The sequence below is a fragment of the Dipodomys ordii genome, unplaced genomic scaffold (genome assembly GCF_000151885.1).
Source record: "Dipodomys ordii isolate 6190 unplaced genomic scaffold, Dord_2.0 Scaffold38, whole genome shotgun sequence".
Taxonomy (NCBI): domain Eukaryota; kingdom Metazoa; phylum Chordata; class Mammalia; order Rodentia; family Heteromyidae; genus Dipodomys; species Dipodomys ordii.
The window spans coordinates 2,816,543-2,835,384 of NW_012267254.1; the positions used below are offsets into that span (position 1 = coordinate 2,816,543).

At 39.8% G+C, this 18,842-nt stretch overlaps 1 protein-coding gene across 1 annotated transcript in view; it reads left to right on the forward strand.

Moving 5' to 3' along the window:
- The window catches only part of Gpc3 (glypican 3), a 401,301-nt gene that overhangs the window by 337,299 nt on the left and 45,160 nt on the right, over positions 1–18,842 (forward strand). Inside the window, exon 7 of the mRNA XM_013018171.1 lies at positions 12,982–13,141. Coding sequence (XP_012873625.1) covers positions 12,982–13,141 — 160 coding nt within the window. The remainder of the gene's footprint in view (positions 1–12,981; positions 13,142–18,842) is intronic.

Below are 18,842 nucleotides of genomic sequence, written 5' to 3' on the forward strand. Positions count from 1 at the left end.
CATCCTGCTGGCTCCTGCCCTTTGTAAAGTTCAGCATCATTATCCTAAGCAGCAGAATTAACATGTTACGGATCATATTAATTACCCAGGCAATGTGCTAAGCACAATGTGCACATGTTCTTCTATTTATTTGTTCATTCATTCATTAATTGAATATTTCTCAAACATTACCTTACTTTATAGCAAACACTATGCTAGACAGCAGTAATCACAACACACCATAGCCCTTCTTTAGTCTTATGGCTGTACAACAGAGAAATATATAATTTATTACAAAGTTCTATGACAAGAAAAGGATTCATAGTCTGGGAATGTGGGTTAGTGATATTGCTTGCCTAGCATGCATGAGGCCCTGGGTTCAATTCCTTAGTACCATGTAAGCAAAAAATAAATAAAAGAAAATTAAAAGAAAAAAAACATTTAAAAATTAGTAAAATAATATTGTATTTTTTTAATAAAAGGATTCATGGAGCTGGGTACTAGTGGCTTACACCTATTTATCCTAGTTACTAAGGAGGCTGAGATACGAGAATCAAGGTTCCAAGCTACCCGGGACAGGAAAGTTCATGAGACTCTTCTGACCAATTAAACACCAAAAAGCTGGAAGTGGAGGGGTGGATCAAGTGTTAGAGCACTAGCTTTGAGCAAAAGAATCTCAGGGATTGCACATGTACACACGCACACACACACACACACACACACACACACATGCATACACACATACACGCACAAAAGCATCCATGAGACTATGTAAAGTGAATGGGGCTATATAACTTTATACTTCAGGCAACACTTTGAGGTTAACAAATGTCCTCAATTTTATAGATGAAGAAACTGAAGTTCAAAGAGGCCAAGTGACCTACCCAAAGTCACCCAGCTAGTAAATAGGCAGAGCAGACAGTCCAATCCATGCAGTCATATTCTAAAGCTCACCTTCTTAATGGTTAGACATTAATTGTCTTTATAATGTGTGAAGCCTTGTACATTTGAGTTCTGGCTTCACAGCAGATGTGTGGCATTGCAATTGTTTCCAATTAGTTGTGGCTGTGGTTTGGTGCATTTGTTCAAAGAAAGTGTGCATGCAAAGCAGAGGTCACGTGCTAGGCCTAGTGGATATGCACAACATATAAATAATAATGGCATTCTGAAAAGGCCTCGCCACATTTGTTTCCCATTAGCTTATGCTACTCAAAGACAAACAGTAAAGCATGTGTTTACATTGCTGTGGACACAGAAAGCCAGGCCCCACAGCATTCCTCGCAGGTTGCATAAAGCTGAACATCCAAATAGTTCCAAATCAGTTTTGTAAGCCCAGCTTAACAGTTTTAAAATGTAACCTGGATTCCACATATTAAAAAAAATGCCTAGGGAGATTATATGAATAGCCAAGAGAGACAAAAGCAACAAAATCCTCAAAATATGTACTAGGTCTCTTATTTGCAGTATCTAATTTGTTATTGATCCTTTATTTTTAAAATGCTAAAGAGCTTAAAGTCAAGAACACTCTTAGCTGTGTAGCAGCAGAAATGGAGTTTTTCATCTCATCCTAACCATCTGTCTGAAGCTTTGCAAAATATACACATTCATGATGAGCTTATTTGGTTAGTTAAGATACAGTAGATGGCCAGACTAGGGAAAAGGATCTAGAAGTATCCCTGTTCTCATCTCCCCTCCCCCATTTTCCCACCCAACAGTGAAAGCTTTTCCATCAACATACAGTTAAGGCCTAGCAGCTAAGAAAATGTCACTGAATTGAATGTGGTCAGAAGTAAAGGCAATCAAGTTGGCAAAATTGTGAAATGATAGGGGGATGGGAGATGGGAAGGGATGGGAAAGGGGAAACAAAGGAGGAAGCAACAATGCTTGATAAGAAATGTACTCATTATCTTGCCAATGTAATTGTAACCCCTCTGTACGGTATTCTCACAATTTATAAAAAAAAAAAGAAGTAAAGGCAATCAAGTTGGCAAAATTATGAAATGAAATCCCATTAGCTAATGTCTTTACCTATGTCATGTTTTTCGTGGAGAATTCCAAATTTACGAACAAAAATCCAGGCGCTTATGGCTCATGCCTATAATCCTAGCTACTTAGGGAGGCTGAGATCTGAGGATTGCAATTCAAAGCCAGCCCAGGCAGGGAAGTCTGTGAGACTTTTTGGGGGGGAGTCCAGTCGTGGGGCCTGAACTCTGGGCCTGGGCACTGTCCCTCAGCTCTTCAGCTCAAGGCTAGCGCTCTACCACTTGAACCACAGCGCCACTTCCAGCTTTTCTCTTTTTGCTTATGTGGTGCTAAGGAATCGAACCCAGGGCCTCATGCATGCAAGGCAAGCACTCTACCACTGAACCACCTTCCCATCCCATCTGTGAGACTCTTATCTTCACTAAAACTACCCCAAAAGTCAAAAGTGCAGCTGTGATTCAAGGGGTAGAGTGCTAGCCTTGAGTGAAAAAAAGATCAGGGACAACACCCAGGCTCTGGGTATGCCACTCCTAGGGTGGCATACACACACACACACACACACACACACACACACACACACACGCGCGCGTGCGCGCGCGAACAAAAGGCATTACTTTCAAATGAGACCTTTATTATTCAGTGACTTAAGCAAGTCATGGCTGTTCTCAGCCCTAGTGTCCACTCCTAATGTGGGAAACAGGAATGGCTGATTTCCCTATGACACAAATTGGAAGAGAGGATCCAAGAGCTAGTTGAGAAAATGTACATTCAATCCTAGCAGTGTATGAAGCTGATAAGGTGCATATCTCTGCAATCAGGATAATAACAAGAGCCACATTATTTGTATCACAGACAGATCAAGAGTTGCTGTGCTCACTAGGCTAATTTCAGCATATTTGATCCCCTTAGGAACAAGAAAGAAATACCCTTTGATCTTTGTTCTCTTGTCAACCAAGTGGGAAGAAAGGCTTTAGCCAAATCATGTTGTCCCATGCTGTAGCACTCTTTTCTTATCTTGGTTAGGTCTTTAAGAATTGTGAAATGGCCATACTTTAGAAAGCCTTTTATTCTCTTACTCTGGGCTTCTAATTTTCTTAGGCTTCTTGTTTCCTTTTATCATATAACCCAGTACCTGTTCCCAGAATAACTTTCAGTGTTTCCTTTTCTAACCAAATGAAGTTAATCAAGTGTATTTTAATCACAAAGACAAAAGGTCATGATGGCCATGCCTCTATGAAAAGGAAATTGTCCCATTGCATTGAATTTTAAAACATAGATCGAAGAGCCTTTAAGAAAGATTCTAGTGTTAACGTGATTGGGCATTAATGATGTTTTCAGCCAGGCACTAGTGACTCATGCCTGTAATCCTAGCTACCCAGGAGGCTGAGACCTGAGAATTGATTGAAGCCAGCCCAGGCAGAAAAGTCCATGAGACTTTTATCACCAATTAACCACCAAAAAAACAGAAGAAGATCTGTGGCTCAAGTGATAGAGTACTAGCCTTGATTTAAAAAGCTAAAGGACAGTGCCCAAGCTCTGAGTTCAAGCTCCAGTATTAACAGAAAAGAAAGAAAGATAGGTTTAGAGGCTTTCTGGGAAGCAGAGTAATACTAGAGAAGCTGTAAATAGTGGCTTGAACAGGTGATAGTGCATGCCACTGCTTCTCAAGAGGTAGAGGTGAAAGGGTCACTTCAAAACAAAATGTGAGATCACCTCAAATATTTTTTAAAAGCCCTCAGTATAGTCTGTGGCTCATGTACAATAAAGTGGTTGGACAGGTAGAGTTAAAAATGCAGAACTTGCATTCTATCGCATACTTATTTATTCAGACACTATTACCACAGCCTGGGGAACTTTATTATTCAGCCTTCTATTTTAACTAGTGCCCTAAGTGATTCTTCTAGAATCTATAGACTTACTCCCATGGTGGCTTTGTCTGCTATTCACAATGTACGTGTCCTTTACTAATCTTATTAAAGAAATAATCCAAAATAAGAAGTTTTATGAATGTTCCTGATAAGCATATCTTTGTTTATATAAGCAAAATAACTCTAGCAGTGTAAATATTCAGTATAGGAAAATGGCTAAGTAAGTTTTGATAAATCCTTTAATCACAAGATGCCTTGTCACATTTAAAGCATTACACTTAGCACATTTACTTGTTATAAAAATTCTGAGACACGTGTTATTTCTCTCATTTTACAGATGTGGATACTGACCTTTTGAGATATTAATCAGCTTATTTGAAAATACAAATTTACTGAATTGAAAAATAAGAATTCTAATCCATGCTTGTCTGGTTCTGAAATTCAAGGTCAACTGCATAAAAATAAGCATTCTTAAACCACATTTATGATCACAGAAACAGCTGGGTGCTGGTGGCTCACACCTGTAATCCTAGCTACTAAGGAGGTTGAGATCTGACAACTGCAGTTCAAAGCCAGCCCAGGCAGGAAAGTTCATAGACTCTTATCTACAGTGAACCACCAGAAAACTGGAAGTGGTGCTATGGCTCAGAGTGGTAAAGCACTAGCCTTGAACAAAAGAACTCAAGAACAATGCCTAGGCTCTGAGTTCAAGCTCTACTACCCACAAAAAACAAACAAACATATATATCAGAAAGTTTGATTACAACATTTGCTTCTTGTTTGTATTCCATTTATTTTCTTATATTACATGTTAGGTTAATGTGCTTTTTGTCACTGTGACCCATTGCCTAATAGAATCAATTTTTAAGGAGGAAAGATTTCTTTTAGCTCATGATCAGTTGGTTTCATTACTTCTGGGCCTGTGGTTAAGCAGAATATCATCACAGGTAATATGGCAGACTGCTCACTTCCTGACAGTCAAGAAACAGAAAGACAAAGGGAGAGGGAAATAGAAGCAAGGGTCTCAATTTCCCTACCTAAGCCACACCTCCAATGACCTAACTTCCTTTCAATAGGCCCCACCTCCTAAAAGCTCCACCATCACCCAATAAAGCCATATGCCCAGTAGCAGGTCTTCACTACATAATAAGCCTCTAAGGGAAATCTAAGGCCCAAACCATACTAGGCATGTACCGTGGTATGCACATGTAACCCCAGCATTAAAAAAAACAGGTACCGAAGATCTTAAAGCCAGGTGCTGATGGCTCACGCCTGTAATCCTAGCTTATCAGGAGGCTGAGATCTGAGGATTGCGGTTCAAAGCCAGCCCACGCAGGAAAGTCTGTGAGACTCTTTTTTTTTGGGGGGGGGTCCAGTTGTGGGGCCTGAACTCTGGGCATGGGCACTGTCCCTCAGCTTTTCAGCTCAAGGCTACCACTCTACTACTTGAGCCACAGCGCCACTTCCGGCTTTTTTTCTTTTTGCTTATGTGGTGCTGGGGAATTGAACCCAGGGCCTCATGCATGCAAGGCAAGCGCTCTACCACTGAGCCACCTTCCCAGCCCAAGTCTGTGAGACTCTTATCCCCAATAAATACTCAGAAAAACCCAGAAGTGGCACTAGTAGAGCAGTAGCCTTGAGCAAAAGAGCTCAGGAACAGTACTTAGGCTGTGAGTTCAAGCCTCATCACTGAAAAAAATATAAAAGAAAGGTCTTAAGTTTGATGCTGGCCTGGGCTACATCATTGGGACCTGCTTCCAAAAAGATCTAGACTATATCTTATGTGACACTTATGTATTTAAAATATTTGATACTAAAATGAAAATAAACTATATGCTTAGCCAAATATTATAGTCTCAGTGTCTAAAACAGCTGGACAGAGAATAGTGGCTACTGAAAAGGCTGGGGTGTGAAGAGCCTTGTGGCTTCTACAATATGTAGTGGAAAGCAGATGCATCTTATTTAGAGATTGGCTTTGGGTTAACTAGAATGAAATAATCAGACTTCTGTTTTAATAAGACACGGCACTGATAATCATTATCAAAAGCATTAGACCCTTGAAGTTACCTGCTTTTCTGTTCAAGGCTGTTCTAATTTTCTTAAGTGAATGTTCCATCTGAAAGATATTGTAAAGAATGAAAGAGGGAAGAAAAAGGTCAGTATTGTCCATTGTAATTAGCTGATTTTCTTTCTGGGCCAAATTCCAGGCTACATGAAATCCACATCCCTTCTTGGCAATTCCTCCTCCTTGACCCATTACCTTTCTTTCAACACTGGCACTTTAGTGTCTTTTTAAGATTTTTTTTTATTAATCATAGCTTTCTAGGTTTGGCTATGTTTTGTTAGTGTGTGAGGGAATAGACTTATCAGTAGCTGTGTGAAATAGTTTCAAAGTAAATTCTAAGCTGGGCATCAGTGGCTCACTCCTGTAATCCTAGCTACTCAAGAGGCTAAGATATGAGGATGGCGATGTGAACCAGCCCAAGCAGGAAAGTTCCTGAAACTCTTATCTCCATTTAACCACAAAAAAGCCAGAAGTGGAGCTGTGGCTCAAGGTATAGAGCACTAGTTTTGAACACAAAAACTCAAGGACAATGTCTGGGCCCTGAGTAAAATGCCCAAGACTGTCACCACCACCAACAACAACAAAAGTAAATTATAATCCTTCCTTCATGCTGGAATTGTCTCCAAAATGGGAGTGAGTTAATACCTAAGAAAGTAACCTGACTTGGGGCTGGGAAGGTGGCTCAGTGGTAGAGCGCTTGCCTTGCATGCTTGAGCCCTGGGTTCGATTACTCAGCACCACATAAGCAAAAAGAAAAAAAGCCGGAAGTGGCGCTGTAGCTCAAGTGGTAGAGCGCTAGCCTTGGCTGAAGAGCTGAGGGACAGCGCCCAGGCCCAGAGTTCAGACCCCACGACCAGACCCCCCCCCAAAAAAATATAAGAAAAAAAAGAAAGTAACCTGACTGGCAAAGTTATAAATACTTATATTTTTATTTACTTTGTTTTAAACTGAGCCATCCATGATTACTTGGGGCATTATATTTGAGATAGGAAAATGTACTCAAATTTTTTACTCAAAGTCTATACATATCTTAGCTACATCCAGAATGAACCTCTGATTAAAATTAATCAGAGCTTTAACTTTCTCCTTTTGTATGAGGATATGGAATAAGCTTTTAAAGAATTCAAGATGTTACGATGCTCCAGTTTATTAAACTGTTTACTAAAACATTGAGTGCCTACTATGTAGCCAGATACTGCCCTAAATGTTGGGGAGTTTGAATTTGAGATCTCTGGACAGCTCACATGGTCTGGTGATATGTACAAATAAATAATAGCAAATACCAAGTCACATGCAAAAAGTGGCATTTAAGGGAGAGATAAAAGGGGCAGTAGCCTGAGATTCAAAGGGAGAATTCTAATGATTATTTGCCAGCAGGACTTGATTAAAGACACAATATTTGAACTTGAAATGAAGAACAGCTCTTCATAGGTCTCAGTTAATGTTTACTGAAGGTATTAATAATAAGCTCAGATATGAGTTGTACTATAAAAATAGCAAGTTGCTGATCTGTATTTTTTAAAAAATTCTAGTTCAAGTAGTCCATGACACACATAAAGAATACATTCTTGAAAAGTCACTTAAAATGTTTGGGTCAAAAGTGATTTTCTCATAAGAAATGATGGTGGAGGACTTTGGAAATTCTGGATAGTACATAGAGATGCTGTAGGTTAGATGTATAGTTCTCAAAAAAGGACTTGTGGGCATGGAATCCACAAGATTAAACCCACCTACACACAATTGTAAAAAGTTATTCCATTTATCTTTCTGACAATGTTGATATTTTCACCAATGGTGTAAAAGCACTGCTAAGTACAATTGTTGGCACAACTATACAAATCAAGGTACTGACACCCACATGCATGCACCATTATTGCAACCATCACTGACAGTCACTGGCAGGAAAAGAAGAGACAATTTACTTAAGGATTTCATTAGTAAAGCAATATTTTATTTAACACTAACCCTCAATTCCAAGTGCTTAATTTTCTTAAAAATAGGAAGTTCACAAAGTATGCCATAAACGATGTCAGTATATATTCCCAGGAAAAGCACTTGTTTGAGATTAGTTTAACTGGAAGCTAAGCTAGCCTCTCTTTTCAGTTATACTTGAGAGAATGATTGATAAACTATGGTTCTAGAAAGTGGTGCTGTGGTTCAAAGTGGTAGAGCACTAGTCTTGAGTGAAAGAGCTCAGGAACAGAACCCAGGCCCTGAGATCAAGCCCCACGACCAATAACAACAACATAAAAGGCTTAGTAGAAACTATGGTTCTATAGGCTTGAGTATTTACTAGACATTTTCTTAGGAAGAAAGAGAGCCTATCAGCTCAAGGAAGACAACTGGTAGTATTTATTGCCAATGCTAAAATTCTAGCTTCAAGAGAAAACTAAAATAGTTGAAATTGGTATCTGCCACCATGAACTTTGGAGCTTCTCACTATTTAAAAGTCTAATCTTTGATGATGTTAGAGCTGATCCTAATGAAAGAGATTTTTTTCCATATCATATAAAGAAAGGTGTCAAAGTTTAGAGGACTTGCATAGCTTAGTGAGCCAATATTTTTCCACATGATTCATATATGATAATGTAAAATTACCAAAACACCCACTTGAAGTTCAAAACATACCAGTGGATTTTAATGTGACATAGCATGAAATGCTCATTCATATGGTTTCATATTCCATATTGCAACCATTTGTTCAGTATAATCTCCCCCTCCCATCTCCCTTCTTTTCTCTGTCTGCTCATCCCCCCCCCATATACACATCCTCTCTGTCTCTCCTTCACTGTCTTTCTCTGTGGGTGGTGGGACAGGATTTTCTGTGAATTTTTTGTGCAAAACAACACATCACATCAATCTGAAAGGACAAGATGACATGATAATAATCCACCTATCTTACTTTAAGCCACACATTGAAGAGATTTGTGAAAATATAAATGAATCCCACATCCATTGATTGGTTTATTCTTTATCTCCTTTTTGACAAATAATTTTAACAAGATTCACTATTTTATTTTCATATATGCATATGAAGTACTTCAATGACATTTACCATCCTCATTTTTCCTCTCTGTTAGCACTGTTTCCTAGTCCCAGAAAGTCCCCCCATTTTCTACTTTTTTTGTCATTCTTTTCGTTAGGGTCTAGATTCTACATATGAGAGAGAGAAAGCATATGATATTTGTCTTTCTCAGTCTGCTGTATTGAAGAATCTCTAGAGTAGCTGCACTAATTTACATTCCCACCAACGATATATGAGGATTCCCACCTTTTCTATCCCCCCTTATCTTCACTAACATTTGTTGTAGCCTGTTTTTTTTATTTTCATTCTGACTGTTGTATATGCCTAATGCTTTAACTAAAAATATGACATGGTGAAGTCCTTGTTTGGTCTTGTCTACAGTACTAAATTCAGCCTGTACTTACATGACCATCTCTTTCTCAAGATTGGAGGCATTTTCTGCTATTTTTTACTGAATAGGTTTCTATGTTGTTAGCCTTCACATCTTATTTTTTCTTTTTTGATGCCCATGATTTGTATGTTTGGACTTTTAATGGTATTCCAGTAGTCTTGCAGGTTACTTCCATTTGTAGTTCAGGTCTCTTTTCTTTATTTGCATCTGTTTCATCTGCAAACACTGATATTCTTTCTTTAATTTAATCCCATCTACTAGAGTCAATTTCAACCGCATTTCTTACATGAGTTATTGAGCCTTTCATTTCCAGAATTTAAATTTGATTTGTCCTGAGTTTCTCTAGCTTCACAGAGCTGCTCTTTCATGTCTTGCATTGTCTACTTCATTTCATTCAGCTCATGATTTGAATTTTCTTCATATTTATTCAGGTGTTTATCCATGCCCTTTTTCGTTTCATTGATTATTTTATTATTTCTCGGAGATGTCATCCACTTTACTATCATTAGTGTTTGTTACTATGCAGCTTTTTTTTTTTAGTTTTGAAGGAGTCACGTTGCCTTGTTTTTTTCATATGTCTTGTGTTTCTGCACTGAGTCTTACACATGTCAGGTCAAATCATTGATTGAAAGGTTTCATCACCTATAGTCTTTCTGTTGAAATATTCTCCATGTTTAGGCAAGGCAATGTAGTGGCTGTGTTAAGGTGCTGTTTTCAACAAGGGACTTGGGGTATGGCTTAGACTCCATCCAGTAGTTCACTACATGTGAGGGGAAGGAATCTATGCAAGTCTCCTGATAGAGGGTCTGGACATGGGACCCTTACTCTCCACATGTGGCAACACCCACAAATTTTGCCATACAGTTCCCAGAGGTGGATCTCAGTGCTTTCACACTTTTCCCAGAATTCACCTCTCTGTGGTAGAAGGAGACTAGGGAAGTCATGTGATTCAGACGTGCCTGGCAGCCAACACATGGCCAGGATGCATTTCCAAAGGTGTAGTCTCAGTTATTTCAGACCCAGTCCGACAATTCACCTCACAATATGGGGGAGGCAACTGAGAAAAAAATTATGTGATTCAAAAAGTCTGGACCACCAGGTGCCAGTGGCTCATGCCTATAATTCTAACTACTCAAGGAAGGTGAGATCTGAGGATTGTGGTTTAAAGCTACCCCAGGCAGGAAAATCCGTGAGACTCATCTCCACTCAGAAAACCAGAAGTGTCATTGTGGCTCAAGTGTTAGGGTGCTAGCCTTGAGCTGAAGGGCTGAGGGACAGCGCTCAGGCCCAGAGTTCAAGCCCCAACACATACGCACACACACACACACACACACACACACAGAGTCTTGACTGTAGATCTTTAGACTAGCCTAGAAGCAAACACACATTAGGATACACTTCCCAGAGGTGGTGGGTATTAATGCTTTTTGAACCTGTCGTGAAGTTCCCCCTGCTTTTGGAGTTAGATGGCTGTGAATATCATGAGATTCAGATGGCCTGAGCTTAGCACCTCTAGCTGCTAATACACATCCAGTAGGCAGGCCTTAGAGGCCAAATGTTATAATAGCCACAGACGTGGTGTTTTGTTTCGGTTGCAACTCTCAGACAATAGAACTTGCTCTTTGCCAAGAAGAGTGGGGCTTAGAGTCCTGGTGCCCTTCATTTCCAGATCTCCCAGCTGTTTCAACTTTCTGTGGGACCATGTCTGACTTTCTTTGCCTCTATAACAATCTATATTGGCTGCCTCCCAACCAGACACTGTGGCAGGGCATCCCCAAACTCCCTAAGCCATGATTATTCTTTGTTTTCATACCCCCAGAGTAACTCAAACAATAGGCCCTCTCTCAAGACTGTGCTTTGTTGTAGTTTTTAGTAGTAATAGGAGTGACAGAGGGTCTTTCTTCACCAAGACTAGCCTTCCATATGTAGCAATCAGTGTCTCACCAAATCCCAGACCAAGGCTAAGGATTGTGGGATGTATGGGGTTATGATGGAGCTAGAATCCACAAGACTGTGGATTCACAATGGCCTTCTGTCTTACTTTGTAGATTGCTTCTTCACTTTCCTCTCCAATCCAGGGATGGATCTTGGAAATGTTTGCTGCTTTTTGCTGTTGCTTCTGTTACTTCATGCCTTTCTTCTATCGTTTTACCTCATTCATGATTCCCACCCCTCTTTCTCTTTTTCTCTCTTCAGAATAAAGTCTCTCATATATTATTACTTGACTCTTCTCATTCATGGAGACAAAAAGAGTGCATGCTTTGATCTGCCATCTTGCTTCTCCAGCACCGTTAAGATTGTTACCAAGGAAGCTGGGTGATGATGTTGTATGTGTATAATCCTAGATACACGAGAGGCTGAGATATTAGGACCACAGTTCAAACCCAGCTTGGACAGGAAAATTTGTGAGACTCTTATCTCCCATTAAACACCAAAAAGCCAGAAGTAGAGCCATGACTTAAGTAGTAGAGTGCTAACCTTGATCAAAAAAGCTCAGGGACAGTGCCCAGGCCCTGAGTTCAAGCCCCAGGACTGTCACAAAATAATAATAATAATAATTAAGGATGAGACAGAGAGGGGGCAAAAGCTAGAACAAGACTAGAGAATATAAAATTAAAGACTTTAGAGATGGTGAAGAAAAGTACAGTTGTGTGAGAGCTGTCTCCAGACATCTTCCATGCTGCAAGCTTAGGTCTCTGATTCAAACAGACATAACGGGGAGGGAGCCCATAAAACTCAGCCATGTGACCGGAAAACCAGGCACTAAAGATCAAAACAAATTTATCTTTTCCTAAGTATATTATCTATAGTAAAGCATTCATTTTTTTTTGGTTGGTCGTGGGCCTTGAACTCTGGGCTTGGGTGCTGTCCCTGCGCTCTTCAGCTCAAGTCGAGTGCTTTACTGCTTGAACTACAGCGCCACTTCCTGTTGTCTCGTGGTTTTTTGGAGGTAAGAGTCTCCAGGATTTTCCTGCCCGGGCTGGCTTTGAACCGAGATCCTCAGATCTCAGCCTCCTGAGTTGCTAGGATTACAGATGTGAGCCACAGGCGCCTAGCTAGCATTAATCTTAAGCACCCATTTTATATGAGTACAGCTAGTCTTTTCATCCCATGCGAAGTATTTGTATTTCAATGTAGCAAATGTAAATATGGTTCTAAGGGACTTTCATCAAGATCTTTTCTGAACTTGATGGCCCCTTAACCTATAATATGCTTTGCTAATCATGTTTTAAGTTCCCATCCACATGTTCTCCTACCAAAGAAACGTCCAGAAACTTAGATAGCATGGCATGGGAAAGGCTAGTGCAGTGTATACTATGACTTCTTGTGGTGTAAGGGGAGAGAAGGAATTCAGTCATTTCAAATGCTGTGGGAAAATCCAGAAGTGGGAAACTCTAAAAAAGAAAACAACATAACCCATGAACACTTACTTAAGTTTAGAAATGACTTTTGGAGACGGTGTCTTACTGTGTTTCCCAAGCTGCTCTGTCATTTCCGGATTCAAGCAATCTTCCTGCCTCAGCCTCTCTCATAGCCAGGACTACAGACATGTGCTACTGTACCCAATGAAAACGTAAAAAATCAGTTCAACCTTTTAGTGACTCTTATTAGTACTAGACCCACCTGAAAAAATAGGAATACCTTTGCATTTCTGATTATTTTCTTTCAGCTCCTGAGAACCATGTCTGTGCCCAAAGGTAGAGTTGTGGATAAAAACCTGGATGACGAAGGGCTTGAAAGTGGAGACTGCGGTGATGATGAAGATGAGTGTATTGGAGCCTCTGGTGATGGAATGATGAAAGTGAAGAATCAGCTCCGCTTCCTTGCAGGTAATTCAAAGCTGCCCTTAAAATGGCCTTGTGCAGAAATTAAAACTCTCTGTATCTGCTCTCTGTATCTCTCCTAAAAATCTCCACAACAGGCAACACCATTAACCCTTCAAGGAAAGACTATACTCTCAAAAAGTAAAGATTTCAGACACTCTTTTTTCATATATTGCACTGGGTAGAAGCATAACTTCCTGCTTTTCATTGTCTAAAATAATGAAATGACCTCATCAATTGGCTCAGTCTCTCATTGGAGAGTATCTTGATTCTTCTCAGTTATAAAAAGAAATGTAACCTTGGGTGTCTTATGAGAACCAAAGATGGAACCGACAACTTTCAACGGAAGAGATGTTTGCTGACCACTCTCTTCTTTGTGTATCACTCCTGTTTTATATTCTCAAAAGCACTTTGACATAGATAGGGCAGAGCTACATTTTTAAAAAAAATATACAAACATAAAAAGGGTAATACCAGGCGCCAGTGGTTCATGCCTGTAATCCTAGCTACTCAGGAGGCAGAGATCTGAGGATCAAAGTTTGAAGCTAAGTCTGTGCAGGCAAATCCATGAAACGCTTATCTCCAATTAGTCACAAAAAAAACTCAGAAGTGGAGCTGTGGCTCAAGTGGTAGCATGTTAGCCTTGAGCAAGAAGCTCATGGACAGCACCAAGGCCCTGAGTTCAAACCCAAGGACAATCATCAAAAAGATAAATTAAATTAAACAAAAAAAACCAGAAAAACGATAGATGCTGAGGTTAAGAATGCAAAACAACAACAAAAATTCCCCCAGATTTCTGTTCCACCCCACCTTCATATAGGTAAGTATTCTTCGTTGTAGGTGTAAGAAAACTGGGGCATAGGGAAGAAATGAGATTTCTGTAAATAGGGGAATTGGAACTCTAGCCTAGGACCTGAAACTTTTAGCACCATGCACTTTCCTTTGTAGTGCACAGATTTCTACCTGAAGCCCTGTTCACTATTGCCTCTGAGCTGCCACATGCTCCTATTTTTCTTGCAGTTTCTTTCCTACTTCATCTTTCTGATCCTAGCCTGAAAATGGTTGTCATCTACATATCCACTTCTAAGTGTCTGTATTTTCTTTCTTTTCCAAAGAGAACACACATACACACACACACACACACACACACACACACACACACACACACACACACACACACACACATTACCTACTTTCCCTCTTTTACCTAATTTCTAATCATTTTAACTCCTTTTTTTCTAATGGGTAAAAACAATGAATATAAATCTTCCCTCTTAACTAACTTTTAGGTGTCTAATACAATATTGTTCATTCATTTCACATTGTTTAGCTGCAGCTCTCTAGAGATATATTTTTTACCTTGCATGGCTAAAATTCTATGCCCATTGAAAACTTTATCCTCATTTTCTCTTCCTGAGGCCCTAGGAACTATATAATCTTACTTCTAGTTCAATACAAGTTTCATTGCTTTAGAGACCTTATAAAATATAGTCATACACTATTTGTGCTTCAATGATTGGCTTATTTCACTTAGTTTAAAGTCCTCCAATTTCCTCCTTGTTTAACATAGAGCAGTATTTCATTCCTTTTTAAAGCTGAATAATATTCCATTGTATGTATTACTACAGCTCAGTTTCCTTATCTGTTCACCCATCAGTGAGTGTTTACATAATTTCTACTTCTTCTCTATTGCGGATAATGCTCCTATAAACAGTCTTTATTATAGCGCTGTGGAGATAAGTCAGGTAATCATTACCACCAGTCTCAACTGTTTTCCTGTCTCACACCTCCACCTGCTTATGAATCATTTCTGTCTGGCTTTCTCATCGCCACTCCAAACTTGATGTGTCACAGGCCCAATTTATCAACCAACCATCTCAAACTGGTTTGTTCTTTGTCTCCTTGTGTTTTCTAATGCCACTATAGTCAGTCACTGAGTCCTAAAACTCAAGGAAGAAGGCTTGATCTTCATACATAGCTGGAATGCAAATCCCTGTTGATTCCTTCTTTTTGTCATTTTTCTGCTTCTATCACTGCCTTCTGTCATTTTTCCCTCCTCCCACCCTCCTGCATAGGCTATTGAAACCAAATCCTGAGTGTTTTCTGGGCGTCTAGGCTAAGGCCAGAAGTATTGAGAGCCTTAAGCTAGCAGATTAGAGAACAAAGAATCAGAGACCCAAGCAGAAGATTCCATCAATTCATCATGCCCAGATGCCAGGTTAATCTTTCTAAAGCATCTCATACCTGGCTCAGCTGCCTTCATCCTTTCCTCATTGCCTTGAGGGTAAAGCTCAGAATTCTGACACAGCCTTCTAGTCTAGCCTAAATTACCTTCCTGGTTTTATTTCCTACCATTGGTCCCATAGGAACCCCTTGTTACTTTGTTAAGAAACAGCCAGGGAGCTGGGAAGGTGGCTCAGTGGTAGAGCACTTGCCTTGCATGCATGAAGCCCTGGGTTCCAATCCTCAGCACCACATAAGCAAAAAGAAAAAAGCCGGAAGTGGCGCTGTGGCTCAAGTGGTAGAGCGCTAGCCTTGAGCTGAAGAGCTGAGGGACAGCGCCCAGGCCCAGAGTTCAGGCCCCACGACCGGACCCAAAAAAAAAAAAAAAGAAAAGAAAAGAAACAGCCATGTTTGTACCCCAGGATCTTCATAAACACACAGTTCTGGTTTCTGTCTTCATGCCTTGCTCATGTTTATTTCCATACAGATAAACATCTTTTCTTCTTAAAGCATACCTGCCCATCAAAGTGCAATTCAAATATGATGCACTGAAAAGACAACAGGTTTTTGGATTAGAGCAAACCTGTAATTGAATTTGATTTTTTGTTTCAATGGCACTGGAGATTTTATTTGGCCTCAAGCCTGCTAGGGTAGTGCTCTACTGATCACTCTCTCTCCAGCCCCTAACTTCACTTCTTTTGAGCTAGCAGGACCTGGGGCAAGTGTCTTACCTTCCCCTCTTAAGTCTCCATTCCCTCATCCATCAAATGAGGTCATTATCCCAACTTCACAGGTAGCCTGAATGAGTATTATAGCAAGGGGGCAAGTTTATAAACCATCTAGCCAAGTTTCTAACATATACCAGCACATAATAATTTTAATGGTGGTCTTTAAAAATCCTCTGTATTACTAAAACAAATTCTGCCAATCGTTAAAAAAAAAAGTTTTGCAGTAGTTCTGCAGCTCCATAAGGCATAAAGTGATCTCCCAGATCCTGGCATCCTATATGAAGAATATTGAATACACATCAAAAGTAAAAACAAGGGACCTAATCTGAACATCTAGCATCCAAAATCCTATGAAATCAAGAACTGTTTTAAAGTGCTTAGATGACGTTCAAAAATTGGGAAGACTATTTCAGATTTTAGGATTTTTGGATTTGAGATGCTCACGCAGGAAAGTCTATACAAATATTCCATAATCTGAAAAAGTCTCCAACCTGAAGCATTTTTTAATACAAGATACTCAGCCTATACCTAGAAAAGATGAAAGTTGCCCAGATGACTCACCAAAACTTTTAGCTACTCCCCAGCAACTTATCTGAAATATATCATTGCCCATACTTCTCCAGAAAAGTCTCTACTTCTGCCTACTCATTATTTTCTGCTGTGAGCTACATCCTTATCCATTTGAAAATAATCCCATAATTACATTGGGACTTAAGATTTTTAAATAGTGTTGGGAAAGGGACTTTGTCAAGGGCCTGTTCAAAATGTAAGTCCATCACTTCCTTGATTTCCCTTTAGCCACATACACATTGATCCTCTCAAAGAATTCTAGTCAGCTTGTTAGACATGATAAAACCTAAGTGCTTTGAAAACCTTACTGTAAAACACTACACAAAACGTGGTTGATTTATTTATAGGATAAATGATGCATGGCCTCCAGTTCACATGCGGAACCAGATCAGTTATCTTGCCAACCAAAAATTATTTGGGACTCTGTTAAAATGTTTCATGAGCCGAGCACTGGTGGCTCACACCTGTAATCCTTGCTACTCAAGAAGCTGACATCTGAGGATCACTGTTCAAAGCCAGCCTGGGCAGGAAAGTTCATGACACTCTTAACTCCAATTAACCACCAGAAAATTGGAAGTGGTTTTGTGGCTCAAAGTGGTAGAGCACTAGCCTTGAGCTGAAAAGCTCAGAGACAGTACCCAAACACCCAAGCCCTACAACAGACAAAAAACAAAAAAAAGCTTCTTCATGGAGAAGAGACTCACTACCAATCTTCTAGATTCATGGCGTAATAGCTATTTGGGATGATAAGCTATATACTTTGGTCAGCTGTTACATAATTTTACCTAAAATCTAGGTACATGCCATCTAGTCCTGGTGATTCATCAGCATCTATTTATTTACTCAACATAACTTGGAACATTGTGTGTATTTGCCATTACATTTAGGACTGCAAATTGTCTGCTCCAAAAAACAATGCAGAGCATGGCTCAGATTACGTAGTTTTTCTTGTAGCTCCCTTCAGTCTCTGAACAGGCCTTTTGTACCATTATTAGCAAGTGATCTTAGTTATTGGCTGACTTCCCTGACCCACTTTCTATCTCCTTTTGATAAACTAAACAAGGTACAGGACACTCAGGGTCTATTCTTGCATTTGCTTTGACTTCTCTATTGGTCCCAAGGAACTTTTTTGTTTTGTTTTGTTGGTTCTGGGGCTTGAATTTATGGCCTGGTGCTGTCCCTGAGCTTTAGATCAAAGTGTCCAGTCCTAAGAAACTTTTTTTATTGTTAAAATACTGTACAGAGGGGTTATAATTACATGGGCAAGATAATGAGTACATTTCTTATCAAGCATTGTAGCCTCCTCCTTTGTTTCCCCTTCCCTAAGAAACTTTTTAGAAGCCATTTTCTCCATCTATGAAATAAGGAAAATGCCCAAATTACTCCTGCAAGGCCATTTTACTGTCAGCAGTCTGTGATTATACCCATTTCTTTGCTTTGGTACCTGGAAAGGTACTTATCAGCTTCTGAAGGATATCTTCTTTTACATTATCTTCAAATCTTACAAGTTCCTGGTCTCTTCTAAGCTCTGTTTTCATTTGTAAGACATGTCATTTTCAGCTGGTACCCGTGGCTCACACCTGTAATGCTAGCTATTCAGGAAGCTGAGAACTGGGGATCACAGTTCAAAGCCAGCCCAGGCAAGAAAGTCCATAAGACTCATCTCCAATTAATCACTCAGAAGCCAGAAGTGAAGCTCTGGCTCAAATTGTAGGACATCCAAGTCCTGAGTTTAAGCACCAGTACAGGGAGGGAGGAAGGGAGGAAGGAAGGGAGGGAAAGGGAGAGAAGGACTGGCTGTGTTTGGTTTAAAAAAAATTAAGTGGAAAAAAATCAATGGCTTTAAAACTATTTTCTAATTGCTGTTCCTCTGAAGAGCTTTGACACTTGTAATTACAGGTTACTTCTCAGTAATATACTCATAGAGTTCTTAGACCCTGTTGTACAGTGTCTCTTTCTAAACTTAGGGATGTCAGTTCCTTAGGCTTGGGACCTCAGTTACTTATTGGGATGTAGAACCCATGTGGTAGAAAAATGGCATGCTCTCTCCAACTCAGGGTAGGAGAGCTTGAGACATCATTGTGAGGACATTATACCTATAGAGTCAGGCAAACTGAGCCTATTCTGCCTTGCTTACTTACCAATGTTGTAGCCTTGGACAAAGTCACTTGGCTTCCCTGAGCTTC